The sequence below is a fragment of the Bufo gargarizans genome, chromosome 2, assembly GCF_014858855.1.
Source record: "Bufo gargarizans isolate SCDJY-AF-19 chromosome 2, ASM1485885v1, whole genome shotgun sequence".
NCBI classification, from domain to species: domain Eukaryota; kingdom Metazoa; phylum Chordata; class Amphibia; order Anura; family Bufonidae; genus Bufo; species Bufo gargarizans.
In genome coordinates, this window is record NC_058081.1 from 566,037,700 (window position 1) to 566,057,699 (window position 20,000).

Genomic DNA, 20,000 nt, shown 5'->3' on the forward strand with positions numbered 1-20,000 from the left:
GGGCAAGATATTTAGTGTCCGTCAAAGCACATTTTTTGTTCTGGGTTGAAGTACAATTCCCAATTTAGCAATTTCATAATTTAGTGGTTCCTGCTATATCAGAGCTATTTGGAATCTATCCCTAAAAGGGTATATAATATTGAAGGTGCACATTGGGTCATTCAGAATAACTTCACACACACCCGCTACTGTGTATTTCCAAGTCTAATTCTGTCACTAAACCCATACCTGTCACCCAGCGCCTAAATACTAGGCCTCAAATTTAAATCCCTCTAAATCTCTCGTTACCGCTGTACTGTTGTTGCTGGGCAAGATATTTAGTGTCCGTCAAAGCACATTTTTTGTTCTGGGTTGAAGTACAATTCCCAATTTAGCAATTTCATAATTTAGTGGTTTCTGCTATATCAGAGCTATTTGAAATCTATCCCTAAAAGGGTATATAATATTGAAGGTGCACATAGGGTCATTCAGAATAACTTCACACACACCCGCTTCTGTGCATTTCCAAGTCTAATTCTGTCACTAAATCCATACCGGTGACCCAGCGCCTAAATACTAGGCCTCAAATTTAAATCCCTCTAAATCTCTCGTTACCCACCGCTGTACTGTTGTTGCTGGGCAAGATATTTAGTGTCCGTCAAAGCACATTTTTTGTTCTGGGTTGAAGTACAATTCCCAATTTAGCAATTTCATAATTTAGTGGTTTCTGCTATATCAGAGCTATTTGAAATCTATCCCTAAAAGGGTATATAATATTGAAGGTGCACATAGGGTCATTCAGAATAACTTCACACACACGCTTCTGTGCATTTCCAAGTCGAATTCTGTCACTAAATCCATACCGGTGACCCAGCGCCTAAATACTAGGCCTCAAATTTAAATCCCTCTAAATCTCTCGTTACCCACCGCTGTACTGTTGTTGCTGGGCAAGATATTTAGTGTCCGTCAAAGCACATTTTTTGTTCTGGGTTGAAGTACAATTCCCAATTTAGCAATTTCATAATTTAGTGGTTCCTGCTATATCAGAGCTATTTGAAATCTATCCCAAAAAGGGTATATAATATTGAAGGTGCACATTGGGTCATTCAGAATAACTTCACACACACCCGCTACTGTGTATTTCCAAGTCTAATTCTGTCACTAAACCCATACCTGTCACCCAGCGCCTAAATACTAGGCCTCAAATTTAAATCCCTCTAAATCTCTCGTTACCGCTGTACTGTTGTTGCTGGGCAAGATATTTAGTGTCCGTCAAAGCACATTTTTTGTTCTGGGTTGAAGTACAATTCCCAATTTAGCAATTTCATAATTTAGTGGTTTCTGCTATATCAGAGCTATTTGAAATCTATCCCTAAAAGGGTATATAATATTGAAGGTGCACATTGGGTCATTCAGAATAACTTCACACACACGCTTCTGTGCATTTCCAAGTCTAATTCTGTCACTAAACCCATACCTGTCACCCAGCGCCTAAATACTAGGCCTCAAATTTAAATCCCTCTAAATCTCTCGTTACCGCTGTACTGTTGTTGCTGGGCAAGATATTTAGTGTCCGTCAAAGCACATTTTTTGTTCTGGGTTGAAGTACAATTCCCAATTTAGCAATTTCATAATTTAGTGGTTTCTGCTATATCAGAGCTATTTGAAATCTATCCCTAAAAGGGTATATAATATTGAAGGTGCACATTGGGTCATTCAGAATAACTTCACACACACGCTTCTGTGCATTTCCAAGTCTAATTCTGTCACTAAATCCATACCGGTGACCCAGCGCCTAAATACTAGGCCTCAAATTTAAATCCCTCTAAATCTCTCGTTACCCACCGCTGTACTGTTGTTGCTGGGCAAGATATTTAGTGTCCGTCAAAGCACATTTTTTGTTCTGGGTTGAAGTACAATTCCCAATTTAGCAATTTCATAATTTAGTGGTTTCTGCTATATCAGAGCTATTTGAAATCTATCCCTAAAAGGGTATATAATATTGAAGGTGCACATAGGGTCATTCAGAATAACTTCACACACACGCTTCTGTGCATTTCCAAGTCTAATTCTGTCACTAAATCCATACCGGTGACCCAGCGCCTAAATACTAGGCCTCAAATTTAAATCCCTCTAAATCTCTCGTTACCGCTGTCCTGTTGTAGCTGGGAAAGTTATTTAGTGCCCGTCAAAGCACATTTTTTGTTCTGGGTTGAAGTACAATTCCCAATTTAGCAATTTCATAATTTAGTGGTTCCTGCTATATCAGAGCTATTTGAAATCTATCCCAAAAAGGGTATATAATATTCAAGGTGCACATTGGGTCATTCAGAATAACTTCACACACACGCTTCTGTGCATTTCCAAGTCTAATTCTGTCACTAAATCCATACCGGTCACCCAGCGCCTAAATACTAGGCCTCAAATTTAAATCCCTCTAAATCTCTCGTTACCCACCGCTGTACTGTTGTTGCTGGGCAAGATATTTAGTGTCCGTCAAAGCACATTTTTTGTTCTGGGTTGAAGTACAATTCCCAATTTAGCAATTTCATAATTTAGTGGTTTCTGCTATATCAGAGCTATTTGAAATCTATCCCTAAAAGGGTATATAATATTGAAGGTGCACATAGGGTCATTCAGAATAACTTCACACACACGCTTCTGTGCATTTCCAAGTCTAATTCTGTCACTAAATCCATACCGGTGACCCAGCGCCTAAATACTAGGCCTCAAATTTAAATCCCTCTAAATCTCTCGTTACCGCTGTCCTGTTGTAGCTGGGAAAGTTATTTAGTGCCCGTCAAAGCACATTTTTTGTTCTGGGTTGAAGTACAATTCCCAATTTAGCAATTTCATAATTTAGTGGTTCCTGCTATATCAGAGCTATTTGAAATCTATCCCAAAAAGGGTATATAATATTCAAGGTGCACATTGGGTCATTCAGAATAACTTCACACACACGCTTCTGTGCATTTCCAAGTCTAATTCTGTCACTAAATCCATACCGGTCACCCAGCGCCTAAATACTAGGCCTCAAATTTATATCCCGCTGAATTTGAATACAATACATTGGGCCAAATAATATATTTGTTGTTGTGGTGAACCATAACAATGAGAAAAACATCTAGTAAGGGACGCGGACGTGGACATGGTCGTGGTGGTGTTAGTGGACCCTCTGGTGCTGGGAGAGGACGTGGCCGTTCTGCCACATCCACACGTCCTAGTGTACCAACTACCTCAGGTCCCAGTAGCCGCCAGAATTTACAGCGATATATGGTGGGGCCCAATGCCGTTCTAAGGATGGTAAGGCCTGAGCAGGTACAGGCATTAGTCAATTGGGTGGCCGACAGTGGATCCAGCACGTTCACATTATCTCCCACCCAGTCTTCTGCAGAAAGCGCACAGATGGCGCCTGAAAACCAACCCCATCAGTCTGTCACATCACCCCCATGCATACCAGGGAAACTGTCTCAGCCTCAAGTTATGCAGCAGTCTCTTATGCTGTTTGAAGACTCCGCTGGCAGGGTTTCCCAAGGGCATCCACCTAGCCCTTCCCCAGCGGTGAAAGACATAGAATGCACTGACGCACAACCACTTATGTTTCCTGATGATGAGGACATGGGAATACCACCTCAGCATGTCTCTGATGATGACGAAACACAGGTGCCAACTGCTGCGTCTTTCTGCAGTGTGCAGACTGAACAGGAGGTCAGGGATCAAGACTGGGTGGAAGACGATGCAGGGGACGATGAGGTCCTAGACCCCACATGGAATGAAGGTCGTGCCACTGACTTTCACAGTTCGGAGGAAGAGGCAGTGGTGAGACCGAGCCAACAGCGTAGCAAAAGAGGGAGCAGTGGGCAAAAGCAGAACACCCGCCGCCAAGAGACTCCGCCTGCTACTGACCGCCGCCATCTGGGACCGAGCACCCCAAAGGCAGCTTCAAGGAGATCCCTGGCATGGCACTTCTTCAAACAATGTGCTGACGACAAGACCCGAGTGGTTTGCACGCTGTGCCATCAGAGCCTGAAGCGAGGCATTAACGTTCTGAACCTGAGCACAACCTGCATGACCAGGCACCTGCATGCAAAGCATGAACTGCAGTGGAGTAAACACCTTAAAACCAAGGAAGTCACTCAGGCTCCCCCTGCTACCTCTTCTGCTGCTGCCGCCTCGGCCTATTCTGCTGCTGCCGCCTCGGCCTCTTCCTCCGCCTCTGGAGGAACGTTGGCACCTGCCGCCCAGCAAACAGGGGATGTACCACCAACACCACCACCACCACCTCCGTCACCAAGCGTCTCAACCATGTCACACGCCAGCGTTCAGCTCTCCATCTCACAAACATTTGATAGAAAGCGTAAATTCCCACCTAGCCACCCTCGATCCCTGGCCCTGAATGCCAGCATTTCTAAACTACTGGCCTATGAAATGCTGTCATTTAGGCTGGTGGACACAGACAGCTTCAAACAGCTCATGTCGCTTGCTGTCCCACAGTATGTTGTTCCCAGCCGGCACTACTTCTCCAAGAGAGCCGTGCCTTCCCTGCACAACCAAGTATCCGATAAAATCAAGTGTGCACTGCGCAACGCCATCTGTAGCAAGGTCCACCTAACCACAGATACGTGGACCAGTAAGCACGGCCAGGGACGCTATATCTCCCTAACTGCACACTGGGTAAATGTAGTGGCAGCTGGGCCCCAGGCGGAGAGCTGTTTGGCGCACGTCCTGCCGCCGCCAAGGATCGCAGGGCAACATTCTTTGCCTCCTGTTGCCACCTCCTCCTTCTCGGATTCCTCCTCCTCTTCTTCCACCTGCTCATCCAGTCAGCCACACACCTTCACCACCAACTTCAGCACAGCCCGGGGTAAACGTCAGCAGGCCATTCTGAAACTCATATGTTTGGGGGACAGGCCCCACACCGCACAGGAGTTGTGGCGGGGTATTGAACAACAGACCGACGAGTGGTTGCTGCCGGTGAGCCTCAAGCCCGGCCTGGTGGTGTGTGATAATGGGCGAAATCTCGTTGCAGCTCTGGGACTAGCCAATTTGACGCACATCCCTTGCTTGGCGCATGTGCTGAATTTGGTGGTGCAGAAGTTCATTCACAACTACCCCGACATGTCAGAGCTGCTGCATAAAGTGCGGGCCGTCTGTTCGCGCTTCCGGCGTTCACATCCTGCCGCTGCTCGCCTGTCTGCGCTACAGCGTAACTTCGGCCTTCCCGCTCACCGCCTCATATGCGACGTGCCCACCAGGTGGAACTCCACCTTGCACATGCTGGACAGACTGTGCGAGCAGCAGCAGGCCATAGTGGAGTTTCAGCTGCAGCACGCACGGGTCAGTCGCACTACAGAACAGCACCACTTCACCACCAATGACTGGGCCTCCATGCGAGACCTGTGTGCCCTGTTGCGCTGTTTCGAGTACTCCACCAACATGGCCAGTGGCGATGACACCGTTATCAGCGTTACAATACCACTTCTATGTCTCCTTGAGAAAACACTTAGGGCGATGATGGAACAGGAGGTGGCCCAGGAGGAGGAGGAGGAGGATGAGGAAGAGGGGTCATTTTTAGCACTTTCAGGCCAGTCTCTTCGAAGTGACTCAGAGGGAGGTTTTTTGCAACAGCAGAGGCCAGGTACAAATGTGGCCAGCCAGGGCCCACTACTGGAGGACGAGGAGGACGAGGATGAGGAGGAGGTGGAGGAGGATGAGGATGAAGCATGGTCACAGCGGGGTGGCACCCAACGCAGCTCGGGTCCATCACTGGTGCGTGGCTGGGGGGAAAGGCAGGACGATGACGATACGCCTCCCACAGAGGACAGCTTGTCCTTACCCCTGGGCAGCCTGGCACACATGAGCGACTACATGCTGCAGTGCCTGCGCAACGACAGCAGAGTTGCCCACATTTTAACCTGTGCGGACTACTGGGTTGCCACCCTGCTGGATCCACGCTACAAAGACAATGTGCCCACCTTACTTCCTGCACTGGAGCGTGATAGGAAGATGCGCGAGTACAAGCGCACGTTGGTAGACGCGCTACTGAGAGCATTCCCAAATGTCACAGGGGAACAAGTGGAAGCCCAAGGCCAAGGCAGAGGAGGAGCAAGAGGTCGCCAAGGCAGCTGTGTCACGGCCAGCTCCTCTGAGGGCAGGGTTAGCATGGCAGAGATGTGGAAAACTTTTGTCAACACGCCACAGCTAACTGCACCACCACCTGATACGCAACGTGTTAGCAGGAGGCAACATTTCACTAACATGGTGGAACAGTACGTGTGCACACCCCTCCACGTACTGACTGATGGTTCGGCCCCATTCAACTTCTGGGTCTCTAAATTGTCCACGTGGCCAGAGCTAGCCTTTTATGCCTTGGAGGTGCTGGCCTGCCCGGCAGCCAGCGTTTTGTCTGAACGTGTATTCAGCACGGCAGGGGGCGTCATTACAGACAAACGCAGCCGCCTGTCTACAGCCAATGTGGACAAGCTGACGTTCATAAAAATGAACCAGGCATGGATCCCACAGGACCTGTCCGTCCCTTGTCCAGATTAGACATTAACTACCTCCCCATAACCATATATTATTGGACTCCAGGGCACTTCCTCATTCAATCCTATTTTTATTTTCATTTTACCATTATATTGCGATGCTACCCAAAGTTGAATGAACCTCTCCTCTGCCTGTGTGCTAGGCCTAAATATATGCCAATGGACTGTTGCAGTGGTGGCTGACGTGAAGCCTGATTCTCTGCTATGACATGCAGACTGATTCTCTGCTGTCATGAAGCCAGATTGTCTGTTACGGGACCTTTCTCCTCTACCTGGGTTCTGGGCCTAAATTTATGAAAATTGACTCTTACAGTGGTGGGTGACGTGAAGCCTGATTCTCTGCTATGATATGAAGACTGATTCTCTGCTGACATGAAGCCAGATTGTCTGTTACGGGACCTTTCTCCTCTGCCTGGGTTCTGGGCCTAAATTTATGAAAATTGACTCTTACAGTGGTGGGTGACGTGAAGCCTGATTCTCTGCTATGATATGAAGACTGATTCTCTGCTGACATGAAGCCAGATTGTCTGTTACGGGACCTTTCTCCTCTGCCTGGGTTCTGGGCCTAAATTTATGAAAATTGACTCTTACAGTGGTGGGTGACGTGAAGCCTGATTCTCTGCTATGATATGAAGACTGATTCTCTGCTGACATGAAGCCAGATTGTCTGTTACGGGACCTTTCTCCTCTGCCTGGGTTCTGGGCCTAAATTTATGAAAATTGACTCTTACAGTGGTGGGTGACGTGAAGCCTGATTCTCTGCTATGATATGAAGACTGATTCTCTGCTGACATGAAGCCAGATTGTCTGTTACGGGACCTTTCTCCTCTGCCTGGGTTCTGGGCCTAAATTTATGAAAATTGACTCTTACAGTGGTGGGTGACGTGAAGCCTGATTCTCTGCTATGATATGAAGACTGATTCTCTGCTGACATGAAGCCAGATTGTCTGTTACGGGACCTTTCTCCTCTGCCTGGGTTCTGGGCCTAAATTTATGAAAATTGACTCTTACAGTGGTGGGTGACGTGAAGCCTGATTCTCTGCTATGATATGAAGACTGATTCTCTGCTGACATGAAGCCAGATTGTCTGTTACGGGACCTTTCTCCTCTGCCTGGGTTCTGGGCCTAAATTTATGAAAATTGACTCTTACAGTGGTGGGTGACGTGAAGCCTGATTCTCTGCTATGATATGAAGACTGATTCTCTGCTGACATGAAGCCAGATTGTCTGTTACGGGACCTTTCTCCTCTGCCTGGGTTCTGGGCCTAAATTTATGAAAATTGACTCTTACAGTGGTGGGTGACGTGAAGCCTGATTCTCTGCTATGATATGAAGACTGATTCTCTGCTGACATGAAGCCAGATTGTCTGTTACGGGACCTTTCTCCTCTGCCTGGGTTCTGGGCCTAAATTTATGAAAATTGACTCTTACAGTGGTGGGTGACGTGAAGCCTGATTCTCTGCTATGATATGAAGACTGATTCTCTGCTGACATGAAGCCAGATTCTCTGTTACGGGACCTCTCTCCTCTGCCTGGGTGCTGGGCCTAAATTTATGACAATGGACTGTTGCAGTGGTGGCTGACGTGAAGCCTGATTCTCTGCTATGACATGCAGACTGATTCTCTGCTGACATGAAGCCAGATTCTCTGTTACGGGACCTCTCTCCTCTGCCTGTGTGTGTGCTGGGCCTAAATATATGCCAATGGACTGTTGCAGTGGTGGCTGACGTGAAGCCTCATTCTCTGCTATGACATGCAGACTAATTCTCTGCTGACATGAAGACAGATTCTCTGTTACGGGACCTCTCTCCTCTGCCTGGGTGCCGGGGCCTAAATATCTGAGAATGGACTGTTCCAGTGGTGGGTGACGGGAAGCCAGATTCTCTGCTATGGAACCTCTCTCCAATTGATTTTGGTTAATTTTTATTTATTTAATTTTTATTTTAATTCATTTCCCTATCCACATTTGTTTGCAGGGGATTTACCTACATGTTGCTGCCTTTTGCAGCCCTCTAGCTCTTTCCTGGGCTGTTTTACAGCCTTTTTAGTGCCGAAAAGTTCGGGTCCCCATTGACTTCAATGGGGTTCGGGTTCGGGACGAAGTTCGGATCGGGTTCGGATCCCGAACCCGAACATTTCCGGGATGTTCGGCCGAACTTCTCGAACCCGAACATCCAGGTGTTCGCTCAACTCTATTAGATAGTAATAGGGAATTGTGTAGCAGAATAGCTGATAGGGTCCAGTGCAGGGTGTAGTGTAGGTTATAGAGATAGTTAGCTGAACTATATTACCCAGATAGTTAGTGCTAGATAGTGTAAGTTAGTAGGGAATACTGTAGTTTAGCTGATAGGGTCCAGTGCAGGGTGTAGTGTAGGTTATAGAGTTAGCCTGTGATGTCCCAACAATACTAAGTTCAACAATCAGTATTCTGTTGTTCGACCTGATTAAAGGTGAAGTTGTATGTATTGCGCTAAAATATTCGAATCAATAGTGGCGATTTGCGCAATCTCGAATACTTTAAAAAACTCTATCTGCATATAAAGCTATTGTTATGACATGCATGGAATTTTAATCTAAAACAGTGCTGCAATGTACAATTACTTACTGTGATCAGGAGTTCTTCCTCACCTTCTTGAAATTGCTGCCAACCATTTTCATCAATTATGTAGCTATTAGCTAATAGTGTGTGCATGCGTAGGTGCACACACGCAAAATAGTGCAATTGAAAATAATTTCACGAATATCACGAAATCATGAATATTTGGCAAATATTCGCTTAAATATTTGTGATGTATCGCGAGTTTGAATATTGCCCCTGCCGCTCATCACTAGTCACCACACCATTACCAAACTTAATTTTTCCAGATTGGTGACCAGTGAAACCCCCAAGATTGGCATCACCCACTACTTTGACATCACCCAACTGTAATTTGCCTCCTTTCAAATCAAATAGATCTGTTGAAGAATTACAATAATAATTTTCAATTTTATAACCAAAAATACATTAGGTTATAGTTCAAATTCCCAAAGTCTGTTATTTAATATAAAATTATCCCAACACTTCAACAGTTACATACATAGTTACATAGTTCATACAGTTGAAAAAAGACATGGGAATCCCAGAAGGAATTTAGACTCAGATTTCTACACGTTTTCATAAGCACTAATGTTGTTTACTTTTAAGAATTTATCTGAACACTTTTTAAAACCGTCCACTGTTCCTCCTGTGACCACATCCTGAGGAAGTCTATTCCACAGATTCACAGTTCTTACAGTAAAGAAGCTTTGACGCTTCTGGAGACTGAACTTTTTCTTCTCCAGTAGGAGGCAGTGCCCCCTTGTCTATTGAGGGCATTTTACATTGAACAGCTTTTCACCATATATTTTCTACGGCCCATTTATATATTTATATAGGTTAATCATGTCACCCCTTAGAGATCTCTTCTCAAGACTAAATAAATTCAATTATTTTAATCTTTCTTCATAACTAAGACCCTCCATGCCCCTTATCAGCTTAGTCGCTCTCCTCTGTACTTTTTACAGCTGCAGTGCGTCATTTCTATGGACTGGTGCCCAGAACTGAACTGCATATTCCAGATGAGGCCGCACCAACGCTTTGTAAAGTGGTAATATTACATCCCTGCCCTGCGAGTCCATGCCTCGTTTAATGCATGACAATATCCTGGTGGCCTTAGAAGCAGCTGATTGACATTGTATGCTGTTATTTAATCTACCATCTACAAGGACACCCAAATCCTTCTCTATGAGTGACTCTCCCAGTGTTACATCACCTAGGACATATGAAGCACGGAGATTATTGCTACCAAGATGCATAATTTTACATTTGTCCACATTGAACCTCATTTGCTAAGTTGATGCCCAATCACTCAGAGTGTTCAAGTCAGCTTGTAGTTTATGGACATCTTCCATAGACTGTACAGTGCTACACAGCTTAGTGTCATCTGCAAAAATAGAAATGGTGCTATTAATCCTGTCCTCGATATTATTAATAAATAAATTAAATAATAGAGGGCCAAGCACTGAACCTTGGGGTACACCACTTATAACCCAGGACCATTCTGAATAGGAATCATTGACCACAACTCTCTGGACACGGTCCTTCAGCCAGTTTTCAATCCAATTACAAACTATACTTTCCAAGCCTATAGACCTTACTTTACCTATTAAACGTCTATGAAGGACAGTATCAAAAGCCTTTGCAAAATCCAGAAACACTACATCCACAGCCGCCCCTCTGTCCAGGCTACTACTCACCTCCTCATAAAAACAAGATTAGTCTGACAACTTCTGTCCTTGGTAAACCCATGTTGGTTATCACTTATAATATTTTTACAGTCACATACTCCTGTATATAGTCCCTTAAGAGTCCTTCAAACATTTCTCCCACAGCAGAAGTTAAAATTACTGGTCTACGTGTGGAGGACCTAGATCCTTTTTTGAATATGGGCACCACATTTACCTTGTGCCAATCACTTGGCACTGTACCAGTACCTAGAAAATCTTTAAAAATTATAAACAGGGGCACAGAAATGACTGAACTGAGCTCTTTAAGCACTATTGGGTGTAATTCATCTGGACCCTGAGCCTTGATCACATTTACCTTATTTTACTTCTCTTGGACCATATCTACAGTTAGCCTATTGAGTATATTACTGGATGTACTAACAGCCCCAGCACCACAAATATCCGCTCCTTTCTCTTCTTTTGCAAATACAGAGCTAAAAAAAACATTTAGTATCTCTGCCTTTTCCTTATCCTTAGTGACTACCCTCCCCCTTTACCATTATTTAGGAGACCTACCTGCTCGGACCTTGGCTTTTTAGCATTTATACATTTAAAGAATTTCGGGGGATTTGTGTTGCTCTCTTTTGACACCTGTTGTTCGTTTTGTATTTTTACAAATTTTATCTCCTTTTTACAGATTTTATTAAGCCCTTTGTAATCTTCAAATGCTACAGTTGCCCCTCAGATTTGTATTTTTAAATGCCCTTTTTTGTCTTTTATTGCCCTTTTTACAGTAGCTGTAAGGTGACCGGGGGGGTGGGGGGGGGGGTACCTAAAGGAAATAAATATTTTAGTGCAATTACTCAATGTGGATTTGAAGCTCTCCCATTTATTCCCAGTATTATTATGTGAAAGAAGCTACTCCTAGTCTATGCCCTGAAATGCTGCCCTCAAACCAGCGAAATTAGCTGTTTTGAAATTCAGTGTCTTTGCTCTGCCTGACAGAGTTTGCTTCTTATAGTTTAGGGGGAATATAATTATATTGTGGTCACTATTACCTAGTATTTCTTGAACAGTAACATTTCCAACGAGCTCTGCATCATTAGAAATTACCAGATCCAACACAGCATTGCCCCTAATGGGAGCTTCTACAAACTAGCCCATAATGTGGTCCTGCAGCAAGTTGAGGAATTTTATCCCCTTTGCTGTTGAGGCAGAATCATGACCCCAGTCAATGTCTGGGAAGTTAAAATCTCCCATTATGACCACTGTACCAGCCTGTGCAGCCTGTTCTATTTGGTTATACAGTTGTGTTCCTATCTCCAAAAGACTATTTTCATGTATACAAACCAAGGTATGCATTTAAAAAAACAAGACATTATATTGTTCCAGTGACTAAGAATGAAGTATTGTACTCTGATTTTCCTTCTGGAAATCTATGTGCAAATTACCAACTGATTGTAACTAGAGATGAGGAAACCAACCAAGATTTAGTTCGATTAGCCAAAATTAAAAAAAAGTTATTTTCAGGCCAAAACAGAATTGCACCAATTGTCCTGAAAATTGGTATATAACCCCCTCTAGCATCCTAGGACCCATCATTTGTAGGAAAACGTGTTATCTCTTTTAATTTATCTTTTATGACTTTTATCTTTTTCCCTCCCCCTCCCCAAGCTCTCAAACACAATGACAGCAATAGTAAATAATGTCTGAGTGACACTGAAATACATACATATGACTTCACTAACATACAGCGTGTTTAAAAACACACCATGCCGTGACATGTGTTTTACTTTTTCATATTCCACAGCTTCCAAAAATTGCCTCTTATCAGGGGCAGATGGTGTTTAAACACACATGGTCTTATAGGATAAAATAAATAAAAAAGAGTCTTGGGGGACGAAGCTTCCAAAAACGCTGCCTTGACAGGGTCAGAATGCCTGTCCATGCAAGTGTTAATTGTCAAAAGAAAAAGTGGCTTGTTGGGAACGAGCCTACAAACATTCTCCCATTTAATGGGAGCAGCAGCACTGCAGTGTTGATGTGGAAAGGGTACGGATATAGTGTCATGGGGCCGCAAAATTAGCAGCAGCAGGTGCAGCATAGAAAGGTAGCAGAATAGCTGTCTATGAGTAATAGTAGTAGTAGTGGTAGCAGTGACAGATGCTTTGCATTATTAGTGGTACCAGTAGGGCAATAGCAGCGAGGAGCAGCAGCTGAGGCAGTGACAGCTGCAGCAGCCATATGGTATATGTTAGCAGGCACGCAGGCAGCATGATGGAGGCAGCAGCCTTACGAAAGATGATTGTTGGCAGGCCGCAGCAGTGGCATGATAGAGGTGGTGGCATGATGGAGGCAGCCATACAGAACATGATGGTTGGCAGGTCGCAGCAGTGACATGATGGAGGTGGCAGAAGCAGCCATACAGAATATGATGGTTAGCAGATTGCAGGAGTGGCATGATGGTGGCAGTGGCATGATGGAAGCAGCAGCCATACAGAACACGATGGTTGGCTGGTCGCAGCAGTGGCATAGTGGAGGCAAAAGCCATACAGAACATGATGATTGGCAGGTCGCAGGAGTGGCATGATGGTGGCGATGGTGTGAGGGAGCTGGCAGCAGCAGACGTACAGGACATAATGCTTGGCAGCTGAACTGCGTGAGCAGGGCAAAGCCATTCACAATTTGCTTTTGTACCAGACCACCTTAGCATGTGTTGCTTCCAGGTCAGGCATTGGCAGCTCATGCAATTCATACTGCAATAGCCCCTCTTCCCTCTTATGTATTTTTGAATAGAGACTGTAGAAAAGCTAATTGCTGCTGGAGAAAAGTTTTTTCATGGCCAAACATTCAGTTATAGATGTCTCACGATGGAGCCGAGGAGAAGTCTTAGCAGAAGAAGAAGGTAATGATGATGAAGATAAAGACAAAGATTCCGTATTGCTTGGGGATGGGAGTTGGCTTCCACAAAGAGGACAAGGAGAAGAACGACAGACTTGTTCTGTTTGGGAATGCTGGCCAGTTGTATTTCCCCAAAAGATCTGGTGATGCCGCCTCATGTGCTGCAATAGACCTCTGGTAGCTATGAATGTGTTTGAACAGCCACCGCTTATTTTAAAGGATAACAGTCATATTTTTATTTTATTTGCTAGTTTATTAGAGCTAGACAGGTATACCTGAGTTAGACTGTCGATAATTGTCAAAAGATCTGCAATTACCTTATAATAACAGCTCTCATTAATGTCTCCTGTCCCTTTCCACAGCTCCCTTAAAAGACCGTTGCTAGGGCTTGTCTGTTTTCCTTTTAGCATAAACAGAAGACAGAGAGGCGGTCTTCCACACTGCATGCCTGCATTAGGCTTCAGAGTGAGGAGGCGTGTTTCTCAGTAATCCAATCTAATTGGCTGCTAGGGAGCTGCTGGCTACAGCAAATGTGTATGGGAAGTGAGGGAAAGCAGTTTTGGCCTCATAGAACTGGCAAAGGAGCCATCTTGAGAAGATCCTCATATTGTAAATGTTTAAACAGCCGTAACTAAGGGAAAAACTCAAGGAAAACAGTGAAGAAACTAAAGATTGCTTTATGTATAATGCTGCTGCAGCAGTAACATATGCTAAAATAGATTTTTTTTTTATGAAAACATTACAGTTACCCTTTAATCCTGCAGATGTTGCACACCGCTGGACTTTTGTGTGCTTGCCTTGTGGACAAAAAGTGCCATATGGGAGTTGCTCGTACAGAGCTACAGGCAGCTGACCATGTCAGCAGCATCACCAGATACTAAAGAAAATGTGGCCTGGGCTGTTTTTTGGGAAGTATGTTGTTTCTGCTCTTTATTGCTGCCCCACCTCCCTTCTCCACTAATGTTGCCTCCTCCTCAGCACCCTGATCCAGCTCCCAGGCGCTGTCCAGCACAAGATTGGCATTGGAGTCCTCATCCTCCCTGCCACTTTTATCAGACTGTGAGATATCATGGTGGGCTCCTGGGAACCCCTACCCTGTTCAGCATTTTCCCCAACTGCCACTGTTGTTGCCCCAACCACCAATGCAGTGGATATAGGTGCCACTATTACCACCTCCATCAACACAGCTATGCATGGGTCCCCAGCTTCCTCCCCAACCTCCTCCTCAGGGCAGCTCAAACAGTGAGGGCTCTCACACAAGTCGTTAACAGGGAGACTCTCTTGACTATCTGCCGTATAGTGTGGTGGGTTTTTTTGGCTGGTTTTAGGAAAAAGTAAAGTGTCTCACTAGGAAGGAAGTGAAGACTGTGAGGGCTCCACTGAAAGTCTTCTCTATGGCTGAAAGGAAGAGGAGCAAGAGGAACACTGTGGCCCCTGGCTCCATGGAACAGTGTTGGACTCCAAAGTCACCTCCACATCATATTGCATGCGAATCAGAGGAGGAGTGAGACATCCATTCCACAATCTCATCCTCTTTCTCCTCAACACAAATGTTGCGGCTTTCCAAAGCCAGCAGGGACAACTGCGGGCTACTTCTACTGCTAGTAATACCCTTGGCCAGATAGCTGGTGCTACTACTACCCACATTCTGGCTCTGGGTACTTCGTTTGGAGCCCTTCCATAGCCTTGATATATTTGGGCCTCTCAGACAATATTAGGCACTACCCTGTGTATTGGTGAAGTAAAGACTTATATGCTAGTTTGAATATAATCAACACCTCAACAAAAAATCAGATTGGAAATGTGTAGATACAGAAATAAATGGAAACGGATTCAGGACAAAATTCGTTATCACTCACAGATAATTTTGTGCGATACCCAATGTTTTGTTGTACTGATCACCTATATGCTGGTTTAAATGAACAACCCCAAAAAAATTACATTCCGACTGTGTGGATATAAATAAATGAAAACTGATTATTAAGGGCCAGGCCTGATGCTCAATTTCACATTATCACTCACAGGTAAACTGTTTCTCTAGCCTGTGTATTGTTGTACTGATCACCTACTGTATATGCTGGTTTATTTAAATTGAACATTCCCAAAAAAAAATAATCTATAGAACTGTGTGGATATTAAATAAACAAAAACAGATTATTAAGCGCCAGGCCTGATGCTCAATTTCACGGTAAGACTCACAGCTAAGTTGTTGCCCTAGCCTGTATATTGTTGTATGGATCACCTTTATGCTGGCTTAATTAAATTGAACAGACCCCCCCCCCCCCCCCAAAAAAAAAAAAATTGCAACTATCTGGATAAAGAATAACCAGAAACAAACGATGATGCTCAATTTCATGTTAACACTCACAGGTAAACTGATGCCCTAACCTGTGTATTGGTGTACTGATCACCTATATGCTGGTTTAATTAAATTGAACACACCCCCCAAAATTAAATTGCGCAGGGCAAGGGCTTTTTCTGCTGATGTATTTGGCTTCACGTGGGTATGCTAGGTGGAGACTTCCGGCACTAATGGCTGGTTTTTAGGACTGCCCTAGGATGTTTTATAGGATAGGGCAGTGCTAAAGACCACCCATTAGTGCCAGTGATGTCACCAGGCTCACTGCTAAACCATGTCTTCAATCAAGATGGCCGCAATGGCTTCTACGTGATCAAATGAATAAGGTGAGCAGCAAGTCTTCATCAGTACCACCACAGGAGGACTAAAGTAATACATAGATCCCCCAATGAACTATTCCTGTAAAGCAAGGATGTACCAGTTCCTCCAGAGAAAGAGGTGTTCTTTGTATATTATGTGATACTTACTTGTCTGCTTTTGCTTTTCCTCTGATATCTTTCTAAGCTCATCTTTAATCCTCTTCTCTTCACCTTCATCTGCATTTACACCTGTTTGAATGTTAATAATACCAGCAACGCCACATTAGTAAAAATAATAATAATAATGTTTTCTATGGTTATTGAAGGAAAACTACATGAGTGTTTTGCTCATCAGTGAGCTGTATATGCTTAGAAAATTGCTTAAAGGGTTATGTTATTTAGAAATCCCTTTTTCAAATACTCTATTGGAACATTCTGGATGTCAGGCAAGAAACACCAGAGAACAAACACCCAGCAAACATTGGTGGAAGAATACAAGCTGCTGGTGGCAGCGTTATAGTCTGGGAAATGTTTTGTGGCATTCTCTGGGCCTACTCATCCATGTGGAAGGCACTCTCAACCAATTTGGGTAAGAATCCATCATTGCAGATCAGGAACGCTATGAAATGTTTTTGAAATTCATTGCTTTCTTCACAAGCCTATGACCCTTGCCAATATGGATCATGTAGACCTAGCTGGACTATGCCAATTATCTCAAAGTGTAATAATGAATCAAAGTGATACAGTATGTACAATATTGAAAAATTTTAGCTAATTCCAAAACCTTACCTAATTCCAAAACCTTACATCTGGTTAACTTACCAAAGCCATTTGATTTTCCAGACATGTCCTTGGAACGCTTTAGACGATTTGGGGCTGTCTGGTCGCTGCTTCCAAAGACATCTGGTTCATCATTATAATTAATGCTTTCTTCATTCAAGGTAACTTTCTGGTCTGCAGGAACTTCAATACATATATGTATAGATTAGTGATGGTGTCTGATAAAATGTACAGGATATACATATTGTAACACAGTAAAAGGTCTGAGGGGGAGGTGCTTTCCTCCCAGTATGTGCTGCTGGACTGATTGACAGACAGGTGTGGTCAAGCACTGGACTGGATCTGAGATGCCGGTCCAGGCTTTGCCGATACCTGTCTTAAAATGCCAACTGGAGTGCAGTAGCGGGGTCTGTATGAGGCTTGTGCCTGGATGAATGTTGGCAACCTGTCTGGGGAGGACAGGTCGACTAAATCCTGGACTTTTTTTTTGTGAGGACCTGTTTGCAAAGCGTGAACACACGCCTGGACTTGGACTCTATATGCAGGACCTGCAGCATAGTGTGAACTGAACACCAGGACTTTAAACTAAGGTGAAGTTGTTTGCTGAGCTGCTATACCTGCTTGTGTGAATAAAACACTGGAGTCTGATTAAGAACTGTTTTTTGGTGCCTCTGTTCTGCATCCGCTCACGCCCTGCCTACCAGAGCGAATCTCTACTATATATATATATATATATATATATATATACATATATATATATATATTATACATATACACGTGGTCCCTCAAGATACAATATTAATTGGTTCCAGGATGACCATTGTATGTTGTATGTTGAAACCATAAATCCAAGATAAGAGAAAATAACAGATAAATAAAGTCCTTACATATAGCAGTTAGGAATAGCTGATAACTGGCAACTAACACAGCTATTTTACCAGAAGTGGCCTTGATTGGTTGGATCTGATTCTGAGACTTTGTATGTTGGGTCTAGTTTCAACTTACAATAGGACAGAAAAGACAATTGTATGTTGAAAATATAGTATCCTGAGGGCATTGTATCTTGAAGGATCACTGTATATCAGGAGTGCACAACCTTTTACGGTTGGGGGCCACATTGTCTGACTGAAGAAATCCCAAAGGCCAAAAATAATTACAAACTGAAATACTGTATTTATGGGGTATTGTACATACAGTATGCACCATAAATGTCTGGTTACACTTCCTGGCTTCCCATCTAACAGCCACAAGATATAGACATACATGTCTGTCACCAGATGGTTGGAGGCCGCACAGAATGATATTAAGGGCCGCATGTAACCCCCAGGCCGCAGGTTGCGCATCTCTGCTGTATATAATGTCAAAAGTTTCTGGTTACGTCATTTACACCATAAGAATATAATAACACACAACATGAGCTTACCAGCGCAATTCACAGTGAACAGACAGTCTTTGATTTCTCCTTTGACACACTCACTACAGATAAAAATAAAATAGGTTAAGATCTTAAAACTTAGCTCACATCATTAAAGAAAATGCTACCTTAATAGTAAAAAATAATATATAGTCTTCTTTAATTTTTATTTTTTTTTTGAAAATTATGTTACTTACCAGATGTAGCAGTCTTGGGTCACCGTGTCGCCATGTTTGTATGTCCTCCCTTCATAGTAGCAATTTTCTGTTGATGAAAGTAAGTTTTTATTGAGATATCATTGAAAGATACATTGAAAAAGAAAATCCCAGTGTACCATTCATTTGGAAACTATCTAGTATTTCTACAGGATGCATGTAGTTTTATTAACTGATCACCACCAGCTGGATCTTTGCTGTATTAAATCATCCATACAAATGAAAGGATAATCATCTGATACTTGATCGTACTGAATCCTCCATATTGATAGTGAATTATCATTTGCTGTCTACTCTGCCTAACAAAGGGGAGTCCTGAGCAAGGAACACTCTTTATGACATCTGTATGCTCGTATAAGGTATACAGAGAGGCAGAGGAAAGCTAGGCTTACCTTCACCTGGAGAAAAGGTTTAGTTTGCTGGTCTAGCTCTGTATCTTCATAACCTGTCCAAGGTGGTGTGGCATAAAGATGCATGCTCTACCAGCCCCCAGCCCTTACTCATCCACAGAGCTGTAGCAATGAATTACTGCAGGTATTGACATCAGACTAAGGGCTCACTCACACGTGGTTTTGCGGCTTGGGTGCGGACCCATTCACTTCAATGGGGCCGCAAAAGATGCGGACAGCACTCCGTGTGCTGTCCGTGTCCGTTGCTCCATTCCGTTTTGCGGACAAGAATAGGCATTTCTATAATGGCAATTTGCGGACTGCAAAAACACGGCTTGGTCGTGTTAACAATCTCTAAGGGCCCTTTTACATGGGCTGAGGAACAGGATAATTGACCTGTGTACGGGTGCTGCCAATCACCCAACAAGTGAACAAATGCTTGTTTATCAGCAGCACATTACCCTATGCAGGGCCGGTGCAAGGATTTTTGCAATAAGAAGCGAAGCTACAAAATGGATATATATATACAGGGGGAAAATGGAATATACACAGAGGGGGCAAATGGATATATATACAGGGGGCAAATGGATATACGGTATATACAGGGGGCAAAATGGAATATATACAGAGGGGGCGAATGGATATATATACAGGGGGCAAATGTATATATATTATATATACAGGGGGATAACTGCTCACAGAGGCCAGGCGGCCATCGGCACAAGTGATTTATTTAAAAAAAGTTTTTCCGCCCCCCTGTCTCTGCGCCCTAAGGCAGCCGCTTGGTCTGCCTTATTATAGCGCCGGGCCTGACCCTATGTAGACATGGGTTTGCTGCTGACAAAGAAGGAAATTTTATGCAGATGAATGAGTG

General features: G+C 43.9%; 1 protein-coding gene across 1 annotated transcript in view; it reads right to left on the reverse strand.

Moving 5' to 3' along the window:
• Positions 1 to 20,000, reverse strand: part of LOC122926153 (otogelin-like protein) — a 105,451-nt gene that overhangs the window by 73,308 nt on the left and 12,143 nt on the right. Inside the window, exons 2-5 of the mRNA XM_044277533.1 lie at positions 18,720 to 18,786; positions 18,532 to 18,584; positions 17,151 to 17,291; positions 16,497 to 16,577 (exon numbers count right to left, since the gene is read on the reverse strand). Of these exons, the coding sequence (XP_044133468.1) occupies positions 16,497 to 16,577; positions 17,151 to 17,291; positions 18,532 to 18,584; positions 18,720 to 18,786 (342 nt within the window). The remainder of the gene's footprint in view (positions 1 to 16,496; positions 16,578 to 17,150; positions 17,292 to 18,531; positions 18,585 to 18,719; positions 18,787 to 20,000) is intronic.